This window comes from Schistocerca serialis, chromosome 4 (assembly GCF_023864345.2).
Source record: "Schistocerca serialis cubense isolate TAMUIC-IGC-003099 chromosome 4, iqSchSeri2.2, whole genome shotgun sequence".
NCBI lineage: Eukaryota > Metazoa > Arthropoda > Insecta > Orthoptera > Acrididae > Schistocerca > Schistocerca serialis.
The window spans coordinates 59,886,339-59,910,305 of NC_064641.1; the positions used below are offsets into that span (position 1 = coordinate 59,886,339).

Sequence of the window (23,967 nt, forward strand, 5' to 3'; positions counted from 1 at the left end):
ATGTGCTATCGCAAAACCCTTGTTCTAGTTCTGTGCGACATCTGTCATAGCACACCACCTGCACAAAAAGTATATTTTCAGCACTTTACAAAGTGTTTTCACCCCCTACCTGCACTCCAGTCCTTGAAGGGCCACTCCTCTCTCCTCACATCCAGTAGGTGAGCTTGTTTTATGTGTATTAGTTTGGTGTGGTGGCTGCACTTGCTATTGGGCGACTTAACAAGTCGCCAGCCAATAAGAATTCACTAGCCAGAAAAGGGCGATGTTTCCAAAATTGTGACCCAGCATATTCTTTGAGACTCAGCATTATATATTGATGATTGATATTGTTGCTGAATACAGTACATCGGAAATACATGCAAAAAGACGAGACTGAGTTATAGGTGGCACAAGAAAAGGTGGTGGCTGGACCCCTTCTTCACACATTGGCTCAGTCCAGAACACTTCGTATCGACTGTCTCGTTTTTTCGGTACTGCTGCAACCTAGTAGTAGTTGTATCATAATAGCGTGGTGAAGCTAAATGTTGCAAGTTGTGTTGGCAGCATCGATCATGACTTACATTAGTATTTCCTCTCGCACATCTCCTCTCTCTACAATGGCCTAAAATACATCCTTAACTCTGGTGTTACTCCTGTTGCGAACCATTTGTCTTTTGTGCCACTTATAACTCATTTAGTCACATCAAATGTCAATAGGAAGAAAATGAGACAAAGCCAAGTTAGATGTCGAGTAAGATTGAGGCAAACATTACTGGGAAGAAATGTAAAATTGGGGAATTTTTAACATAGATCTTATGGGTTTTTCACAGGGGCTATGAATTTATGGTGTAGAATTGTGAAAAATGTAAAATCTGAGAATGTAAAATTGCAGTTCCACTGTATTCATATAGCCTAAGGTTTCATCTTAGAATGGATGTTGCCGAGTATTTTTTCATTATTTTGATAAATTGTGCTGGGAGCTGTTACGCCACTGTGATACTGTGTACATTTTCAATATGTAAATAGTGTGTTAGTTGCTGGCATACTTCTGCATAACAGTACCATTTTAATTTAATCTTGCAGCGTTTCAATAGATACCCTCTGATCATTGATCCATCTGGACAAGCAACAGAATTTATACTGAATGAATTCCAGGATAAAAAAATCACTAAGACAAGTTTCCTTGATGACTCTTTCCGCAAGAATTTAGAGTCCGCTTTGCGATTTGGAAACCCCTTATTAGTTCAGGTAAGAATACACCTTCAATTATTTCACTGTTGTCGAGTGTTACAGAAATTTTTAAAGTACTACCTGTTGTGTTTCTTGGAGTAATCTGTTCATAAATGGGATTTTGAAAGTTGTTTCTCCCTGTGATTTATGGTGATTAGAATAATATTACATTCAAAATTTGGCGTAATTTTTTCATAGGTAATATGAAATTTGCTGCAATGTTTGAGAATTAATTTGTCAACTATGTGATTTGCCATAAATTTTCACTGTGAAAAACTTCTATCTATAATTCAAGTTGTTGCTAGATCTAGCACAGTGTATGGGTATTATTGTAATGGTAATTGACAAAGTATAAACTATTTGAAAGTGTGTGAACAGTGCAACATATTATGGTATCCAGTTTCTTTTTGTGGAGAGCAGGACCACAAGACATTTCAAATACTTAGAGTAGACACACAATAAATGTGGCACAATCTTACTTTACTTGAAGTTTCTGTTGGTACCTACATTTTTAGCAGAATAAATTTTGTAAATATGTACAGATTTATAATTCTCTTTCTCTTTTTTTTATGTATAGGATGTGGAGAATTATGACCCAATCCTGAATCCTGTCCTAAACAGGGAATTACGACGTACTGGAGGTCGTGTTTTGATTACCCTTGGTGATCAGGACATTGATTTATCGCCTTCTTTTGTTATTTTCCTGTCGACAAGAGATCCAACTGTTGAATTTCCACCAGACATATGCTCAAGGGTGACTTTTGTGAATTTCACAGTCACTCGAAGTTCACTTCAGAGCCAATGCTTGAATCAGGTCCTAAAAGCAGAACGTCCAGACATTGACGAAAAGAGGTCTGACTTGCTGAAACTACAGGGTATGTTGTGCTCTCTCTCTCTCTCTCTCTCTCTCTCTCTCTCTCTCTGTCTGTCTGTCTGTCTGTCTGTCTGTCTCTGTGTGTGTGTGTGTGTGTGTGTGTGTGTGTGTGTGTGTGTGGCGCGGGCGCGCGCGCGCAAAGAGGCCTAAATGTTGGCAATATTTTTTATACAGTTTACAATAGTGAAATAGAGGATTTTAGAAAATGATTACCTTTCATGCAATAGGTGAGTTCCATCTCAGATTGAGGCAGTTGGAGAAATCTTTGCTTCAAGCTCTGAATGATGCTAAAGGAAAGATTCTGGATGATGACAGTGTAATAACAACACTGGAAACGTTGAAACAAGAAGCTGCAGACATCAGCAAAAAAGTGGAGGAGACAGACAAAGTTATAGGTGAAATTGAGACTGTGTCTCAGCAGTATATGCCTCTTTCACAGGTAATGCTAATATCTGAATACTTAACAGGTAATTTTTGAGCCTTTTTGTTACTGATGAATTGACTCATTCTGTTGTAGGCTTGCAGCAACATATACTTCACAATGGATAGCCTGAACCAGATACATTTCTTGTATCAGTATTCTCTGAAGTTCTTTTTGGACATATTTAGTTCAGTTTTACACAATAATCCAAAATTGGCATCTCTCACGGACTACAGGGATCGACTGGGCATAATTACAAAGGACTTGTTTGGTGTAAGTATTACATTGCTGTGATGATTCAGCTTCAGAATTTTTTGATCTAGAGGTGTATTCCCTTCCATCAGTCTCGTGCAGTTCTTGTAATTTATGCCATGTCACAGTACTATAAGCAGCACTAACAGGCTCGGAGGGGAGTACCCAGCTTGTTTTGTTCTTGTGCTTAAACCCCCAGTGTTGCCACATAATGAATTGTGCTCCAAGGAGTAATTGTCTCTACAGAAATAGGTCCCACAAACACAATGTAAAGTATGCACAGTAACCAGTAATGTTTTTCACTCACTTTGTGATGTTTCCAGCCCCCAGGCTATTACTGTACGGCACAGCAACTGGACTGTTGTGACGCTTGGGAATATCAAGGGACTGTCTGAATATCTGAATAACAATCCAAATCAAATCCATTGACCTATGTTCTATAAATGAGGTCACATACATGCAATCACAGTTTTGTGATAGCTTTCTGGCACAGTATTTCTCATTACACAACTAGCCAAGATTAATTATTCATATGTGCTTGTTTGTTGCTGAGACATTCAACACGCAGAACAAAATTGCATCAATGTGGTTCTAAAAAAAATGTTTGTCCATTGGAGGCACTTCCTACTGTGTCTTGTGCAGTAATGTAGGAGTTTCTTATCACATAAAGCTTGTTACTTAGTAAACCAACACAGCACACATTAGTAGAGATACAATCACTGATTTAAAAAAATGCACCTTTTTTAGGCATAGCTGATTTCACAATGAGTAATAAATTCTTTACTCACAAAACCAATTCCGAATTGGAAATGTGTGTGTGTTACATTAACTATTGAAAATCTGTGACAGACATGCCATGGCCCTACCATACATTACAAAAGCCCATTCATTATTACTGTCTCTTGCTAAGTAAACAGTGTGACAAAAAACTCTAACAACAAAGCCTGCTGACATTCATTCAAAAGGGTGTGCAAGCCAAAATGGAAAACTGACTGACTGCAGTCCTCTGCTTTGAGCCTATTGTCTCATGAAGCATTTCCTGTTCTAGTTTCTGAACAAAAATGACCTTTCATTTGAAGCAGGAGACACAAGAAGTTATTTTAAACTTTGGAAAAACACTTTCAATCAAATTTTGTAAAATAATAATAATAATAATAATAATAATAATAATAATAATAATAATAATAATAATAATAATAATAATAATATTATTATTATTATTTTACAAAATATAATAATAATAATAATAATAAACCCCGTGGAGGCCCGGGAAAAGAATCAGCCTCCGGTATGTTCTGCCAGTCGTAAAAGGCGACGAAAAGAACAAACCACTAATAGGGCTAACCCCCCTTTTAGTGTGATTAGTTGGTTCAGGACAGAACTAAAGAAGCCTCGGACAAGCGCCGTCATGGTCGGGGACGACGCTTGAACCCTATGCCCGCCCACAATGGTAACGACACTGCTAGCCAACTGGAAAATGATTTAAATCCAAATAGAGGTGTTTTGCAGGATATGCTTCCTGCAACCACCCTAGAAGGAAAACAAAGACAGAGGATGAGATGGTCAGATGAAGTTAATCGACACCTCATGTTCTGTTATTACCAAGCAACAAACCTAGGAACCAACACAACGGGATACAGATCACAAGTATACACAACATTTATTACCAGATACCCAGAATTAAAATTTTTAACAGAACAACGATTAGCTGATCAGATCCGTGTAATAATAAAAAATAACAGGATACCCCAGTCAGAATTAGAAAACATCAAACATCAAGTACAACAAATACTGGAACAAAATGTGCAATCAGAAGAAGAAGAAAATACAGTAATGGACTCAAACATCCCAGAGCAAACAAACAAAGAACAACATACACCAATTAAACAATCAGAGGAAAACGAAATCTTAAGACAGCCACCAGAACAAGCACAAATAGAACACGAAGTGACACAGATGTTAGATATACAAGAAAAATTTCAGCTAACATATATAGAATACAAAGACACAAATACAGATATTAGACCATTCTTGCGTAGACCACCCAAATAACCCACAAGTCGAAACAACAATAAAAACTATCAACACAGTCATACACAACAAAATAAATGAAAATACAACTATGGAAGAGTTACAACTACTGGTTTATATAGGAGCACTCACTACACTAAATATACACACTAGGCAGAGATCAGAACCAACCAACACACAGAAGAAAACCACAAAACCAGCATGGCAACACAGGCTACAGATCAAAATAGAAAAACTGAGAAAAGACATCGGACAGCTAACACAATTTATAAGAAATGAAATCTCGGAAAAAAAACGAAAAAGGTTAGGTAAAATCTCACAACAAGAAGCGACAGAGCAATTAGACGAAAAGAAGCAGAAATTACAAGCATTAGCCAAACGACTCAGAAGATACAAAAAAAGTGAAGATGAAGGAAACAAAACCAAACATTCAACACAAACCAAAAGAAATTTTACCAGACAATAGATAACACACACATTAAAATAAACAATCCACCAAACATAACAGATATGGAACACTTATGGAGCAACATATGGTCAAACCCGGTACAACATAACAGGCATGCACGGTGGATACAAGCAGAAACAGACACATACGATATGATACCACAAATGCCTGAAGTGATAATTTTGCAACATGAAGTCACCCAAGCAATTAATTCTACTCACAATTGGAAAGCCCCTGGAAATGACAAAATAGCAAATTTCTGGTTAAAGAAGTTCACCTCAACACATTCACATCTAACTAAATTATTTAACAGTTACATTGCAGACCCATACACATTCCCTGATACACTTACACACGGAATAACATATCTGAAACCTAAAGATCAAGCAGACACAGCGAACCCAGCTAAATATTGCCCCATAACATGCCTACCAACAATATACAAAATATTAACTTCAGTCATTAAACAGAAATTAATGACACATACAACACAGAACAAAATTATAAATGAAGAACAAAAAGGCTGTTGCAAAGGAACACGAGGATGTAAAGAGCAACTGATAATAGATGCAGAGGTGACATATCAAGCTAAAACTAAACAAAGGTCGCTACACTACGCATACATTGATTACCAAAAAGCTTTTGATAGTGTACCCCACTCATGGTTACTACAAATATTGGAAATATACAAAGTAGATCCTAAATTGATACAGTTCCTAAACATAGTAATGAAAAATTGGAAAACCACACTTAATATCCAAACAAATTCAAATAATATCACATCACAGCCAATACAGATTAAGCGTGGAATATACCAAGGAGACTCATTAAGTCCTTTCTGGTTCTGCCTTGCTCTGAACCCACTATCCAACATGCTAAATAATACAAATTATGGATACAATATTACTGGAACATACCCACACAAAATCACACATTTGCTATACATGGATGATCTAAAAATACTGGCAGCAACAAATCAACAACTCAACCAATTACTAAAGATAACAGAAGGATTCAGCAATGATATAAGTATGGCTTTTGGAACAGACAAATGTAAGAAAAATAGCATAGTCAAGGGAAAACATACTAAACAAGAAGATTACATATTGGATAACCACAGCGACTGCATAGAAGCAATGGAAACAACGGATGCCTATAAATATCTAGGATACAGACAAAAAATAGGAATAGATAATACAAATATCAAAGAAGAACTAAAAGAAAAATATAGACAAAGACTAACAAAAATACTGAAAACAGAATTGACAGCAAGAAACAAGACAAAAGCTATAAATACCTATGCCATACCAATATTGACCTACTCATTTGGATTAGTGAAATGGAGTAACACAGACCTAGAAGCACTCAATACACTTACACGATCACAATGCCACAAATATAGAATACATCACATACATTCAGCAACAGAAAGATTCACATTAAGCAGAAAGGAAGGAGGAAGGGGATTTATTGACATAAAAAACCTACATTATGGACAGGTAGACAATTTAAGAAAATTCTTTCTAGAACGAGCAGAAACTAGCAAAATACACAAGGCAATCACTCATATAAATACATCGGCTACACCACTGCAATTTCATAACCACTTCTACAATCCTTTAGATCACATAACATCAACAGACATGAAGAAAGTAAATTGGAAAATGAAAACACTACATGGCAAGCACCCGTATCATCTAACACAGCCACACATCGATCAAGACGCATCCAACACATGGCTAAGAAAAGGCAATATATACAGTGAGACAGAAGGATTCATGATTGCAATACAGGATCAAACAATAAACACCAGGTATTACAGCAAGCATATTATTAAAGATCCCAATACCACAACGGATAAATGCAGACTTTGTAAACAACAAATAGAAACAGTAGATCACATCACAAGCGGATGTACAATACTAGCAAATACAGAATACCTCAGAAGACATGACAATGTCGCAAAAATAATACATCAACAGCTTGCCTTACAACATAAACTTTTAAAACAACACATTCCTACATACAAGTATACACCACAAAATGTACTGGAGAATGATGAATACAAATTATACTGGAACAGAACCATTATAACAGATAAAACAACGCCACATAACAAACCTGACATCATACTCACCAATAAAAAGAAGAAATTAACACAACTAATCGAAATATCCATACCCAATACAACAAATATACAAAAGAAAACAGGAGAAAAAATTGAAAAATACATCCAACTGGCTGAGGAAGTCAAAGACATGTGGCATCAGGATTAAGTTGACATCATACCAATTATACTATCAACTACAGGAGTCATACCACACAATATCCACCAGTACATCAATGCAATACAGCTACATCCAAACATATATATACAGCTACAGAAATCCGTAATTATTGATACATGTTCAATTACCCGAAAGTTCCTAAATGCAATATAACACATACCGTACAGTTAAAAGGAAGTGACGCTTGATCAAGGTCCGCGTCACTTTCCATTTTTAACCAGACTTAACGTCTGAGAAAGTAAAGAAATAATAATAATAATATATATAGTGAGACAGAAGGATTCATGATTGCAATACAGGATCAAACAATAAACACCAGATATTACATCAAGCATATTATTAAAGATCCCAATACCACAACAGATAAATGCAGACTTTGCAAACAACAAATAGAAACAGTAGATCACATCACAAGTGGATGTACAATACTAGCAAATACAGAATACCCCAGAAGACATGACAATGTAGCAAAAATAATACATCAACAGCTTGCCTTACAACATAAACTTATAAAACAACATGTTCCCACATACAATAATGCACCACAAAATGTACTGGAGAACGATGAATACAAATTGTACTGGAACAGAACCATTATAACAGATAAAACACCACCACATAACAAACCTGACATCATACTCACCAATGAAAAGAAGAAATTAACACAACTAATCGAAATATCCATACCCAATACAACAAATATACAAAAGAAACCAGTAGTAAAAATTGAAAAATACATCCAACTGGCTGAGGAAGTCAGGGACATGTGGCATCAGGATAAAGTTGACATTATACCGATTATACTATCAATTACAGGAGTCATACCACACAATATCCACCAGTACATCAATGCAATACAGCTACATCCAAACTTATATATACAACTACAGAAATCTGTAATTATTAACACTTGTTCAATTACCCGAAAGTTCCTAACATATACCGTACAGTTAAAAGGAATTCGCGCTTGATCGAGGTCTGCGTCACCTTCCATTTTTAACCAGACATAACATCTGAAACAAGAAATAAATAATAATAATAATAATAATGATAATAATAATAATAAATAAACCCCGTGGAGGCCCGGGAAAAGAATCGGCCTCCGGTATGTTCTGCCAGTCGTAAAAGGCGACGAAAAGAACAAACCACTAATAGGGCTAACCCCCCTTTTAGTGTGATTAGTTGGTTCAGGACAGAACTAAAGAAGCCTCGGACAAGCGCCGTCATGGTCGGGGACGACGCTTGAACCCTATGCCCGCCCACAATGGTAACGACACTGCTAGCCAACTGGAAAATGATTTAAATCCAAATAGAGGTGTTTTGCAGGATATGCTTCCTGCAACCACCCTAGAAGGAAAACAAAGACAGAGGATGAGATGGTCAGATGAAGTTAATCGACACCTCATGTTCTGTTATTACCAAGCAACAAACCTAGGAACCAACACAACGGGATACAGATCACAAGTATACACAACATTTATTACCAGATACCCAGAATTAAAATTTTTAACAGAACAACGATTAGCTGATCAGATCCGTGTAATAATAAAAAATAACAGGATACCCCAGTCAGAATTAGAAAACATCAAACAACAAGTACAACAAATACTGGAACAAAATAATGTGCAATCAGAAGAAGAAGAAAATACAGTAATGGACTCAAACATCCCAGAGCAAACAAACAAAGAACAACATACACCAATTAAACAATCAGAGGAAAACGAAATCTTAAGACAGCCACCAGAACAAGCACAAATAGAACACGAAGTGACACAGATGTTAGATATACAAGAAAAATTTCAGCTAACATATATAGAACACAAAGACACAAATACAGACATTAGACCATTCTTGCGTAGACCACCAAATAACCCACAAGTCGAAACAACAATAAAAACTATCAACACAATCATACACAACAAAATAAATGAAAACACAACTATGGAAGAGTTACAACTACTGGTTTATATAGGAGCACTCACTACACTAAATATACACACTAGGCAGAGATCAGAACCAACCAACACACAGAAGAAACCCACAAAACCAGCATGGCAACACAGGCTACAGATCAAAATAGAAAAACTGAGAAAAGACATCGGACAGCTAACACAATTTATAAGAAATGAAATCTCAGAAAAAAAACGAAAAAGGTTAGGTAAAATCTCACAACAAGAAGCGACAGAGCAATTAGACGAAAAGAAGCAGAAATTACAAGCATTAGCCAAACGACTCAGAAGATACAAAAAAAGTGAAAATAGAAGAAAACAAAACCAAACATTCAACACAAACCAAAAGAAATTTTACCAGACAATAGATAACACACACATTAAAATAAACAATCCACCAAACATAACAGACATGGAACACTTATGGAAATATGGTCAAACCCGGTACAACATAACAGGCATGCACGGTGGATACAAGCAGAAACAGACACATACAAGATGATACCACAAATGCCTGAAGTGATAATTTTGCAACATGAAGTCACCCAAGCAATTAATTCTACTCACAATTGGAAAGCCCCTGGAAATGACAAAATAGCAAATTTCTGGTTAAAGAAGTTCACCTCAACACATTCACATCTAACTAAATTATTTAACAGTTACATTGCAGACCCATACACATTCCCTGATACACTTACACACGGAATAAAATATCTGAAACCTAAAGATCAAGCAGACACAGCGAACCCAGCTAAATATCGCCCCATAACATGCCTACCAGCAATATACAAAATATTAACTTCAGTCATTAAACAGAAATTAATGACACATACAACACAGAACAAAATTATAAATGAAGAACAAAAAGGCTGTTGCAAAGGAGCACGAGAATGTAAAGAGCAACTGATAATAGATGCAGAGGTGACATATCAAGCTAAAACTAAACAAAGGTCGCTACACTACGCATACATTGATTACCAAAAAGCTTTTGATAGTGTACCCCACTCATGGTTACTACAAATATTGGAAATATACAAAGTAGATCCTAAATTGATACAGTTCCTAAACATAGCAATGAAAAATTGGAAAACCACACTTAATATCCAAACAAATTCAAATAATATCACATCACAGCCAATACAGATTAAGCGTGGAATATACCAAGGAGACTCATTAAGTCCTTTCTGGTTCTGCCTTGCTCTGAACCCACTATCCAACATGCTAAATAATACAAATTATGGATACAATATTACTGGAACATACCCACACAAAATCACACATTTGCTATACATGGATGATCTAAAAATACTGGCAGCAACAAATCAACAACTCAACCAATTACTAAAGATAACAGAAGTATTCAGCAATGATATAAATATGGCTTTTGGAACAGACAAATGTAAGAAAAATAGCATAGTCAAGGGAAAACATACTAAACAAGAAGATTACATATTGGATAACCACAGCGACTGCATAGAAGCGATGGAAAAAACGGATGCCTATAAATATCTAGGATACAGGCAAAAAATAGGAATAGATAGTACAAATATCAAAGAAGAACTAAAAGAAAAATATAGACAAAGACTAACAAAAATACTGAAAACAGAATTGACAGCAAGAAACAAGACAAAAGCTATAAATACCTATGCCATACCAATATTGACCTACTCATTTGGAGTAGTGAAATGGAGTAACACAGACCTAGAAGCACTCAATACACTTACACGATCACAATGCCACAAATATAGAATACATCACATACATTCAGCAACAGAAAGATTCACATTAAGCAGAAAGGAAGGAGGAAGGGGATTTATCGACATAAAAAATCTACATTATGGACAGGTAGACAATTTAAGAAAATTCTTTGTAGAACGAGCAGAAACTAGCAAAATACACAAGGCAATCACTCATATAAATACATCGGCTACACCACTGCAATTTCATAACCACTTCTACAACCCTTTAGATCACATAACATCAACAGACATGAAGAAAGTAAATTGGAAAATGAAAACACTACATGGCAAGCACCCGTATTATCTAACACAGCCACACATCGATCAAGACACATCCAACACATGGCTAAGAAAAGGCAATATATACAGTGAGACAGAAGGATTCATGATTGCAATACAGGATCAAACAATAAACACCAGGTATTACAGCAAGCATATTATTAAAGATCCCAATACCACAACGGATAAATGCAGACTTTGTAAACAACAAATAGAAACAGTAGATCACATCACAAGCGGATGTACAATACTAGCAAATACAGAATACCCCAGAAGACATGACAATGTCGCAAAAATAATACATCAACAGCTTGCCTTACAACATAAACTTTTAAAACAACACGTTCCTACATACAAGTATACACCACAAAATGTACTGGAGAATGATGAATACAAATTATACTGGAACAGAACCATTATAACAGATAAAACAACGCCACATAACAAACCTGACATCATACTCACCAATAAAAAGAAGAAATTAACACAACTAATCGAAATATCTATACCCAATACAACAAATATACAAAAGAAAACAGGAGAAAAAATTGAAAAATACATCCAACTGGCTGAGGAAGTCAAAGACATGTGTCGTCAGGATAAAGTTGACATCATACCAATTATACTATCAACTACAGGAGTCATACCACACAATATCCATCAGTACATCAATGCAATACAGCTACATCCAAACATATATATACAGCTACAGAAATCCGTAATTATTGATACATGTTCAATTACCCGAAAGTTCCTAAATGCAATATAACACATACCGTACAGTTAAAAGGAAGTGACGCTTGATCAAGGTCCGTGTCACTCCATTTTTAACCGGACTTAACGTCTGAGAAAGTGAAGGAAATAATAATAATAATATTAAATTCTACCTGTGCAACTGTAGAGGAGAGTCATGTGTAGTGCAGTTTACATAAGTTAGAGATTTAAATAGAAACAACTTTATAATTTTGTTCAGTTTATCTGAACTTTTATCCCTCCTCATGTAGTTAAATTAGCAACCTTCTGTTGGTGCTCTGATGTGCTTATGAGAACAAGTTTATTAATTCCAAAAATAATTGTTTGAAATGATCAAATATTTATTTTCAGGTCTGTTACGAACGTGTTGCTCGTGGTATGCTGCACAATGATCGCATTTCGTTTGCCTTATTGCTGTGCCGCATATTCCTGAAAGGTGTCCCAAATCAACCAAGTCTGGATCAAGAATTTACTTTCTTCCTTAGGGGTAAAGAGGGTGTCATTACTACAAAGACTCCTGTTGTTGAAGGACTGAATTCTGAGCAGCTAGAGGCACTTTTCCGCTTATCCTTAAGGTAAGAACTGCATATGAAGACCTACCTTTTGTATTGGCATTGCACTGAAACTTTAATTTATACAAATAAATGTTTCGTGTGAACGTGCAATTCTGCCTGTACAGAGAAAGTATTCTAGTGAAATGTATCTACAGAGACTTCCTTTTTTTAGGTTACCATCCTTCAAGAATTTGATTGAAAAAATAGAATCTCTGCCTGAATTTGCATCATGGTTGCAACAGAGCACACCTGAACAGTGTGTTCCGCAGTTGTGGCAAGAGGAGAAGCCAGTTAATGCTGTAACAGCTGCTATGTATCAGCTGCTGATAATACAGGCAAGTCGAACATTTTTTTTACAGTAAAACATTTCTGTGCTACTCTATACCTCTCCCTTTTCTGTGTGCTCCCCTCCCCTCCCCTCCCACAATCCCTGGTCCCTCTTGCTCTCCTCTGCCCCTCCCCTCCCCTCCCCTCCCCTCCCCTCCCCTCCCCTCCCCTCCCCTCCCCTCCCCTCCCCTCCCACCATCCCTGGTCCCTCTTGCTCTCCTCTGCCCCTCCCTCACTGTGATTGGTGTGACTATTCTATTTTGGTTACTTTTACAAGTATAACTCTATGGTTTTTCTTTCTCTCACAGCCTGTGTCACTGCTGATAATTAAGAAGTGTTCTTGGATATGTGTATACTGAAAACAAAAACTGAGCCAAAATTTTAAGTTCTGAGAAACTCGTTGAAAACATTGTCTTTATAACAGTTTTTGATTTTTTTTCAAAATAAAATGTAAAAAATTCGGGAGCCCATAATTATAAAACCCATGAAAACTCTGTCGCCTTGGAATATTATTTTTGTAATGACTTCTTTTGTCCTAACATTTTCATGAAAAGTAGTAGGTGCCAAGTTCCGTGTCCTTAAAACAGAGCTAAGTGCCCATGATGAAAGGCAAAATATACAATTCCAGATTAAGCAGACAACAGGTTATGGATAACATATTGGTAAAGAAAGAAGAAAACATTTTATGTTTTATACATGATGATGAAATTCAATCTTAAATAGTTTGCTCTAACTAAAAAAGTGTTCTTGAAAATTTGTTGTTAAAAAATTTGAAAAAAAGAGAAAGAAATAGGAAAGTGTAGGTTATGTTAGTGCCCAGTAGCCTAAAAAAAACAGGCTGTAAAAAATTTAAATAAGTTAAGTGTGCCTCAGACCCTGGATACTGTATTAGTTCAGTGTAAAAAGGTTTTTTCTCCTTTAGGTACAGAATTTTTCTCCTCCTCCTCCTCCTCTTGCTCTTGCTCTTCGGGCACCAATCTTGATATCATTCCCAGCTGTGGCAGATGATTTTTTTGCATAGTTTAATTTGTCAGCCAAGTGGAAACTGTAGTGTAATGGGTTTGGTTACAATGTGTTCCACTCCATATACTGTCTGTCACCCTGTTGATATACGTGAGCCGTCCACGGTGGCCGTGCGGTTCTAGGTGCCCCAGTCCGGAGCCGCGCTGCTGCTATGGTCGCAGGTTCGAATCCTGCCTCGGGCACGGGTGTGTGTGTGATTTCCTTAGGTTAGTTAGGTTTCAGTAGTTCTAAGTTCTAGGCGACTGATGACCACAGCAGTTTGAGTCCCATAGTGCTCAGAGCCATTTGATATATGTGAAAACTTTACCTTAATTATCTTGTTTTCACAGTTATCTCTGTTACTTTCTGCAGTGGACCTGCTATGCCATGCCGCTAGATTGTGTTCTGTGGCTTATTAACCTTTTGCAGTCGCGGCGGGTGTTGAGAGATCCAGTCCATTCAACCTACTAAATGAGGCAAACAATTTTGTGGAAACACTCATTATTTTACATGCAGCGTTTATGTGTACAGCTTCCATTACAATTGTCGGTGAACAGATCTGTTGTAACTAGCAGCTACAAACAGATCATGACATATGTCAATCTACCAATCTGACATTTTAGAACAAACCAACAGTCCTCGTTTATAATCTTCAGTTGTTTGGGGGTTGACGTAGTTGTCTGCGCACTTTGCACTGTGGCTTCCAAGGCACTGCCAAGCTGCTGTGCTAAAGCGTAAGTGGGCCTCCACAGGAGGTGGAGACGTGTGCTCAATCATGGAAAATAATGAGAATTGATTTCTGCGGCACTTGACTAGATTTTTAATTTCAGTCAATATGTTACAGTTAAACTGAAAAATTAATTTATGTTGTTTTCAAATGTAATAAATGTTGTTGTTGTTGTCTTCAGTCCTGAGACTGGTTTGATGCAGCTCTCCATGCTACTCTATCCTGTGCAAGCTTCTTCATCTCCCAGTACTTACGGCAGCCTACATCCTTCTGAATCTGCTTAGTGTATTCATCTCTTGGTCTCCCTCTATGATTTTTACCCTCCACGCTGCCCTCCAATGCTAAATTTGTGATCCCTTGATGTCTCAGAACATGTCCTACCAACCGGTCCCTTCTTCTAGTCAAGTTGTGCCACAAACTCCTCTTCTCCCCAATTCTATTCAATGCCTCCTCATTAGTTATGTGATCTACCCATCTAATCTTCAGCATTCTTCTGTAGCACCACATTTCGAAAACTTCTATTCTCTTCTTGTCCAAACTATTTATCGTCCATGTTTCACTTCCTGACACTTAAATCTATACTCGATGTTAACAAATTTCTCTTCTTCAGAAATGCTTTCCTTGCCATTGCCAGTCTACATTTTATATCCTCTCTACTTCGACCATCATCAGTTATTTTGCTCCCCAAGTAGCAAAACTCCTTTACTACTTTGAGTGTCTCATTTCCTAATCTAATTCCCTCAGCATCACCCGACTTAATTTGACTACATTCCATTATCCTCGTTTTGCTTTTGTTGATGTTCATCTTATATACTCCTTTCATGAAACTGTCCATTCCGTTCAACTGCTCTTCCAAGTCCTTTGCTGTCTGACAGAATTACAATGTCATAGGTGAACCTCAACGTTTTTATTTCTTCTCCATAGACTTTAATACCTACTCTGAAGTTTTCTTTTGTTTACTTTACTGCTTGCTCAATATACAGATTGAATAACATCGGGGACAGGCTACAATCCTGTCTCACTCCATTCCCAACCTCTGCTTCCCTTTCATGACCCTCGACTGTTATAACTGCCATCTGGTTTCTGTACAAATTGTAAATAGCCTTTCGCTCCCTGTATTTTACCCCTGCCACCTTCAGAATTTGAAAGAGAGTATTCCAGTCAACATTGTCAAAAGCTTTCTCTAAGTCTACAAATGCAAGAAATGTAGGTTTGTCTTTCCTTAATCTATTTTCTAAGATAAGTCGTAGGGTCAGTATTGCCTTATGTGTTCAGATATTTCTGTGGAATCGAAACTGATCTTCACCAAGGTCAGCTTCTACCAGTTTTTCCATTCGTCTGTAAAGAATTCGCGTTAGTATTTTGCAGCTGTGACTTATTAAACTGATAGTTCGGTAAATTTCACATCTGTCAGCACCTGCTTTCTTTGGGATTGGAATTATTATATTCTTCTTGAAGTCTGTCTCATAATCTTGCTCACCAGATGGTTGAGTTTTGTCAGGACTGGCTCTCCCAAGGCCGTCAGTAGTTCTAATGGAATGTTGTGTACTCCCTTGTTTCGACTGAATTCTTTCAGTGCTCTGTCAAACTCTTCACGCAGTATTGTATCTCCCATTTCATCTTCATCTACATCCTCTTCCATTTCCTTAAGTACATCACCCTTGTATACTCCTTCCACCTTTCTGTTTTCCCTTCTTTGCTTGGAACTGGATTTCCATCTGAGCTCTTGATATTCATACAAATGGCTCTCTTTTCTCCAAAGGTCTCTTTAATTTTCCTGTAGGCAGTATCTATCCTACCCCTAGTGAGATAGGCCTCTACATCCTTACATTTGTCCTCTAGCCATCCCTGCTTAGCCATTTTGCACTTCCTGTCGATCTCATTTTTGAGACGTTTGTATTCCCTTTTGCCTGCTTCATTTACTGCATTTTTATATTTTCTCCTTTCATCAATTAAATTCAATATTTCTTCTGTTACCCAAGGATTTCTACTAGCCCTCGTCTTTTTACCTACTTGATCCTCCGCTGCCTTCACTACTTCATCCCTCAGTTAAAAAAAAGCTAACAAATATGTCTTGCTTGTCTCTTTCTCAGGCATTCCGCCCAGATCGTGTGATAGCTGCCAGTCAGCTGTTGGTATCTGCCGTGTTAGGGGAAGACTTCATGCCAGCTGCAGAGAAAGAATTGGATCTGGCGGCTAGTGTAGAAACTGAGCTGAAAGCAAATGTTCCTGCCCTGTTATGCTCTGTGCCAGGCTTTGATGCCTCAGGAAGAGTGGATGATCTGGCTGCTGAACTGAGCAAACCTATTGCAAGTATTGCCATTGGTTCTGCCGAAGGTTTCAGCCAAGCTGAACGTGCCATTAACATGGCAGTGAAGACAGGAAGGTAAGTCATTTCAAATGTAATTTGCAAATTTTAAGTGGCCTATAAATTTTATGAGTAAATATTAAAAATTCTATTTTCTCAAAATATACATTCATGCAAAATTTTTAGTAATTTTGCAAGGCAAACATGCTGAGCAGTGCTCTTTCCCAAACAATAGTAAGTAATAAAAGCAATTATATGATAAAATACTTAAGTGCTTACTGTGTACAGGCTGGCTGAGACAGATACTGGGTATCGTGATGCTATCTATCTTTGGACAGTTCTGAAGTGAAGTGCATGTCATTTTGAAAGGCTGCCTAGCTTTGAACTGATTACAATAACATACGCCATTATTTGAGCATGAGCAGTAAATTGTAAATGGTGAAATCAAAGCAAGAGCAGCTTGGCAAGTGCCCAAATTGCAAGATACATTTAACAGTTCTGGTTAATTTTGACAAGGCTGTTTTGAGGCACAATGTATTTGAAATGTACACAAATGACAAATACACTGTGGCCCATTAACTTTTAAAAATCATGAATGAAAAAATTGGCTTGAATGATAGTGTTACGAAGTTTAAGACATTGGTTTAAGAAATTTTTTAATGGAAACCTGTGCCATTACTGCAAATGTGAGATCTACTTATTAGGAAGATGCAGGCAATAAGGAAAGATGGTAATTTAACAGTATATTACTTTGATGAACCTTTTTAGGAAAACTCAGAACAATGATTTCCAACCTGGGAGTAATTGCCCAAAGGGGTAAAATGAAACACTGGGCTGGGTGGTTAAATAACTGTATCAGTAGCACTACCTCATTACACCAATAAATGTGAGGTAGGTAACTAATTGTGAAATTTTCAAATATTAACACCAATGCCGATGCATTAGATGAGAAACAGCATCAAGTGATAAAATTTGTTTCCTATCTAAGTACCAACTGTTGTGTTAGAACCTGATAATTTACAGCATATGAATAGCTGAGCTGATAAGAGTGGGTGTGAAAGTTGCTTTCTTATTTTTATATGTACCACTGTGCATAATAAATGACATACAAACTTGCAGGCATAATCATGGTTGCTGTGAAGTTGAAGAAATTTATGATCAGGAAAATCCGTACAGAAATCTGAGATGTATTTTGTAACAACATTGTAATTAACATGAAAAGAAATAATTATAATTCTGCCATCAGACAAGGGCAATGCTACAGTCCTAATGCCACACTGGACTCGCATTCGGGAGGACGATGGTTCAATCCCGCGTCCGGCCATCCTGATATAGGTTTTCCGTGATTTCCCTAAATCGCTCCAGGAAAGTGCCGGGATGGTTCCTTTCAAATGGCATGACTGACTTCCTTCCTCATCTTTCCCTAAGCTGATGAGACAGATTGACCTCACTGTCTGGTCTCCTTCCCCAAAACAACCAACCAACCTAATGCCACATGTGATCTGTAATAAGATTATTTTTGATCTCTTGAATGACTTTGTCGCCAGACAGATAGTGTCAATCCTACCAGTGCAATTGAAAGGAAGATGACAATTCTTCTCAATGAGTTAGGATTGTCTCATATGGTTACTAAGTGTGTGTCTGTTACAAAGACTATATGCCCTTCCTAAGTAAACAAGGAAGGCATTACTCTTATGCACCTACATAGCAACTCTCAAAATACCTGAAACACATTCTCAGTGACAGTTCAAGAAAATTTTTTCCGCACAAGCGACATGTCAATTGAATCCCCCCTCCCCCTTCCATTTCTCGTCCTTCCTGCCATGTCAGTTGCCATTCCTTGGACTCTTGGTAAGACATTTAAAAATAAATCTAAATGAGGCAGAAATGAATTTGGACATCTCTGGTGCTCACTTCAGCTTGCTGCCCCCAAGTGGCCGCTTTTGTTGTTTTGATCTTAAACTAGACCTGATCAGCGAATATGTGGGGATGTGGAAATATCACATTTGCAACACCACTCACTTTTTTACATTACCTCAGTTAACTGTGGCTCCAGAATATTGATGTTATGGTCAGCATCAATGTGGTCTGCCTCTTCAAAAGTCCAACTTCCTGACTTCTTGGTACTAATAGCCAAAACGTTTGATTACATTTCTGAACTTTTTAGGCAAGTTCTAATGTCAGTTTATTTTCTATTTGATGGAATACAGGGTGCATCAAAAAGAATCATCAGATTTAAAAATAATCGTAATTATTACATTGTTCGAGATATTTGCATGAACAACATACTGTCGGAAAGTCAAACTTAAGAGTTTAACATGGTTCCCGCTAGGTAGCTGCAGTGTGTGCTCACTACAGTTCTAGTAAAACTGGTGTCAGGACAACAGAAAGCGTTTTGTTCTATGTTTTGCGCAGTGTGCATCAGTGAAAACAGTTCGGAGTGACTTTCGTACTAGGTATGGTGTGGATACTCCTACAGCACAGATCATAAGACAATTACATGAACAGTTCTGAGAAATGTGTTGCTTGTGTGAAGGCAAATCGCCGGGCCGTCTCAGAGTGTCTGACACAGACACTGAACGCATCTGCAATAGTTTCACAAGGAGTCCGCAGAAATCTGTTTGCCTTGCAGCTTAACAGCTCAGGATGCCCGGATATCCATCTGACGTGTTGCGTTGACGATTACACATGAAACCATACAGAATTCAGCTACTGCAAACTTTTCATGAAGGTGTCAAACAGCAACGTGGGGAGTTCTAGCAATTTCGTTCTTGGAGAAATGGAGGTTGACAGTTTTCTTCTGCGCTTAGTGTTTAGTGACGAGGCAACATTCCTTTGAAATAGAAAAGTGAACAGTCATAATGTGAGAATATGGGATGTGGAAGAACAAGTTGTACAACATGAGAGGGACTCTTCAAAATTTAATGTGTTTTGTGCAGTTTCATGGGAAAAGGTGGATGGTCCATTTTTCATTGCTGAGAACACTGTTACAGGAAGCGCACATCTCGATATGCTTGAGAATTGTCTTTTTCCATAGTTGGAGACTGATTTGAATGATTTCATTACCAACAGGATGGGGCACTGCCACACAGGCATCTGGAAGTGCGGGAATTGTTAAATCAAAGGATTACCGAACGATGCTTCAGATGCACTGGACCAAATGATTCAGCTTTACATTACTGGCTTCCAAGGTCACTGGACCTGATTGTGTGATTATTTCTTGTGGGGGCTTATGGAAGACTTTGCTTATGTGCCTCCATTACCAACAACAATAAATGAATGAATTGAGACATCGCATAACAGCAGCTGTGGAAGCTGTAACTCAAGACATGCTAGCTGCAGTGTGGGAACAATTTGAGTACCACATTGACATATACCGCACATATCAAGGGGTGCATATTGAATACCTATGAAAAGGTATTAAAAACAACTTTTTGAGTTTCCCTTTCATCAAAACACAAAATTCATTGTGTATGTTCATTAGTTTCAGAAATATAGACGTGCCAAATCGTATGATTGTTTTTTATAAACTCTGTGTTGTGAAAATTGTGAACAAACTGATGGCATGGCGATAGGTAGTCAGATATTGCCTGTCTTGGCAAACTTACACGTGGAGGACTTGGCGAAGACACCAGAATCCACAAAGTTCAAACCAACGTGTTTTTATTGATATATGGACACCAAATTTGTTGTGTATCCTCATGGAATGGAAAATGACTTGAAGATTTCCTTGAATATTTAAAGTCTATCCTTGGAACTCTATCCTTGGACTTGCTAGTTAAGAGAGAACTGGATGGATGTCTCGGTCATAGTGTATGCAGGAAACACGCACATACTGATCTCTATCTCCATGCCTCAAGCCTCCACCATTGGTTGCAAAGAAATTGGATGCTAGACTCTGGTCTATAGAGGTCGAATGCTTTCAGACTAGGAGAGTCTCACCTAAGAATTAAAACACAATAATCAAATTTAGCAGTCATTGCAGTCAAAATTTAAAACATTTGAGCAAGAGGTTCATTCTAGGACAAACAGAAGCCAAAAATCACTTGCTTACCTTGAAATGGCCCATTATCCAGAAGTTCAGTAATTCCTATGGAAACATATCGTCCAATATATTCTGCTCCTGTCAACAAAGATAAAAAAATCTTTGTAGTGTTAAATAGGATGTCGGTCTCAGAAAGCCATGTGTGTATACTCTATTCCTTGTGAATGTGGCACCTCATATGTAGAACAAGCTGTGAGAACAGTCAAGGAGAGGTCTAAGGAACATTGGCAACACACTCAACTAAAATAAGCAATCAAATCAGCTGTCATAAAGCACTGCTTTGATCGTAATCATGAAATGAAATGTAATGAGACCAGTACTGTGGTGCAAATGTGAAGTTCCTGGACAGCATGATTAAGGAGTCTACCGAAGTAAAAAAAATGCCACAAAACCTAACAGGAAAGTAGGTTTCAGTTTACACAAGGTGTATATCAGAAACAGCATCACATGTAGTGTAATTAATGTGCTGAATTTTTGTATAGATCAACAGTTTGAAGAGTGTGCCATAGAGCTGGCTTTAAATAATTCTTACATAGCAGTAGTAGCTTTATAGAGGGCACCTTCAGTTAATTTTAGCATTTTTTTGAAACAGTTAGAGGCACTCTTAATATGCATGTTTAAACTTGGCAGAGATGTCATAGTTGTTGGAGACTTCAATGCAAATCTACTAACGAACTCCAGAGACAGAATAGATCTTGAGAATTTGATGTCCTCATATAATCCTGCTTCTGTTGTAAATTTTCCCACCAGAATAACTTCACGAACAAAATCATTAATTGATAATGTATTTATCGACATAACCAAGCTGTTAGGCAAGTCCTGAATGGTCTCTCTGACCATGATGGACAGAGGCTCACCATTAACAGTTAAAGTATTTGTGAGATTAATAGTGATGCCAACTGGAAAACTACTAGGAAATCTACTGATGAAACTACTGAGATCTTTAAACCACGTCTCCAAAAAGTAGACTGGGGTCCGGTATATAATTTAGAAAATGACAATTCCAGATACAACCTTTTCAGTAATGAAGTGGCTCTAATATTTGAGAGTACCTTCCCAAAAAGAATACGTAAAACTCATACTAAAAAATCCACCAACAAGCCTTGGATTACCACTGGAATTAGGATTTCTTGCAAAAGAGAGAGAGAGTTGTACATTGGCTCAAAAGAATCAGATGACCCTAACCTTTTAAATAACTATAATCAATACTGTAAAATATTGAACAAAGTCATTTATGTATCTGTGCTAAAAAATTAATAACTCCACTAACAAAATCAAAACTATATGGAAAGTGATACGAAATGAGACTGGTGCAAATTACCCCAACAAGACCCAAAATATTGCTCATAACAGTGAAGGTAAGCTAATTCAAAATCCAAGACATTGTAGCTAAAATCTTTAATGAGCACTTTTTAACTGGTGCTGAGAAAACAGCAGGCAGAGGCTCTTCAGAAAAGGCAATAAAAACTCTGAAAGAACTTCCCCTAACTCTATAGACATGATAGGTATGGCCCTCATAACCATGCAAGAAGTAAGAAAAACCGTAGTGCCTCTAAAAAGTAAAAATTCATCAGGTCTAGACAATATTTCCAACAAACTGATAAAAGCCAGCTGTAATCAACTCTCTAAAGGTCTAGCTCATATATTCAATTCCTCTCTAAATCAAGGTATCTTCCTTGACAGAATGTAGTCTGTTACTGTGGAGCCCCTCTACAAAAAAGGTGATCCCACAGATGTTTCAAACTATTGTCCTATCTCTCTTGTAACAGCATTTTCTAAAGTCTGTGAAAAATTAATACATGTCAGGATTGTCAATTACCTTGAAAAATTTGCACTAATTAGTAAACAACAATTTGCTTTCAGATCAGGTATATCTATGACCGAAGCAATTTACACACTTACAAATAACGTTTTAGAATGCCTTGACAAGAAAAAATTACCGCTTGGCATATTCTGTGACCTGATTAAGGCTTTCGACTGCGTCGATCTCGGAATACTTTTAGGAAAAGCAGCCCAATATGGAATCTGTGGACAAATGGGTAACTGGCTCAGATCATATCTAGAAGACGGACAACAAAAAATAGTATTAGATGTTAACAATCTACAAGTAGGAGAGGTAGCGTCTGACTGGGGAACAGTACATCATGGAGTTCCACAAGGGTCAGTCTTTGGTCCCCTCCTATTTATTATATTCATATTAATGACCTAACCCTGTCCTCAGACAGTACTAGCAATATCACAATGTTTGCTGATGACACAAGTATAGTGTTAAATGCCAACCAAGCACTTGCATGCAAATGATCTGAACTGGTTCACAGCAAATTCTCTAGGAATAAATCTCGGTAAAAAAAATTACAACAGTCCCAATCCAGTTACATAAGCACAGAAGAGATTAATTGCACACGAGAGCCAACAGTTACAGAGCGTTCAGTGCACAAAGTTCCTAGGCGTTCACATAGATAACTGGCTCAACTGGGAATTCCACATACAGCAAACACTAAAAAATCTTAGCTCAGCAACATTTGCCATCCGAATAATCTCCAAAATTGGAGACATCAACATATCAAAGTCTGCATATTTTGGCTACTTTCATTCAGAGATGTGCTATGGAATAATCTTTTGGGGCAACTCACCACTTTCAAAAAAAATTTTTGTAAGCCAGAAAAAAGTTGTCTGAATTATATGTAGTGTTCCTCAAGAACCTCATGTCGCAATCTTTTTAAACAGTTAGGTATATTAACCACTATCTCACAATATCTCC

General features: G+C 37.3%; 1 protein-coding gene across 3 annotated transcripts in view; it reads left to right on the forward strand.

The window, feature by feature from the left end:
- LOC126474868 (dynein heavy chain, cytoplasmic) overlaps positions 1 to 23,967 on the forward strand; it is a 231,166-nt gene that overhangs the window by 179,624 nt on the left and 27,575 nt on the right. For all 3 annotated transcript variants that reach the window (XM_050102347.1, XM_050102348.1, XM_050102349.1), the window contains 7 exons: positions 1,063 to 1,227; positions 1,787 to 2,084; positions 2,311 to 2,522; positions 2,601 to 2,777; positions 12,595 to 12,818; positions 12,970 to 13,132; positions 16,947 to 17,239. In XM_050102347.1, the coding sequence (XP_049958304.1) occupies positions 1,063 to 1,227; positions 1,787 to 2,084; positions 2,311 to 2,522; positions 2,601 to 2,777; positions 12,595 to 12,818; positions 12,970 to 13,132; positions 16,947 to 17,239 (1,532 nt within the window). The remainder of the gene's footprint in view (positions 1 to 1,062; positions 1,228 to 1,786; positions 2,085 to 2,310; positions 2,523 to 2,600; positions 2,778 to 12,594; positions 12,819 to 12,969; positions 13,133 to 16,946; positions 17,240 to 23,967) is intronic.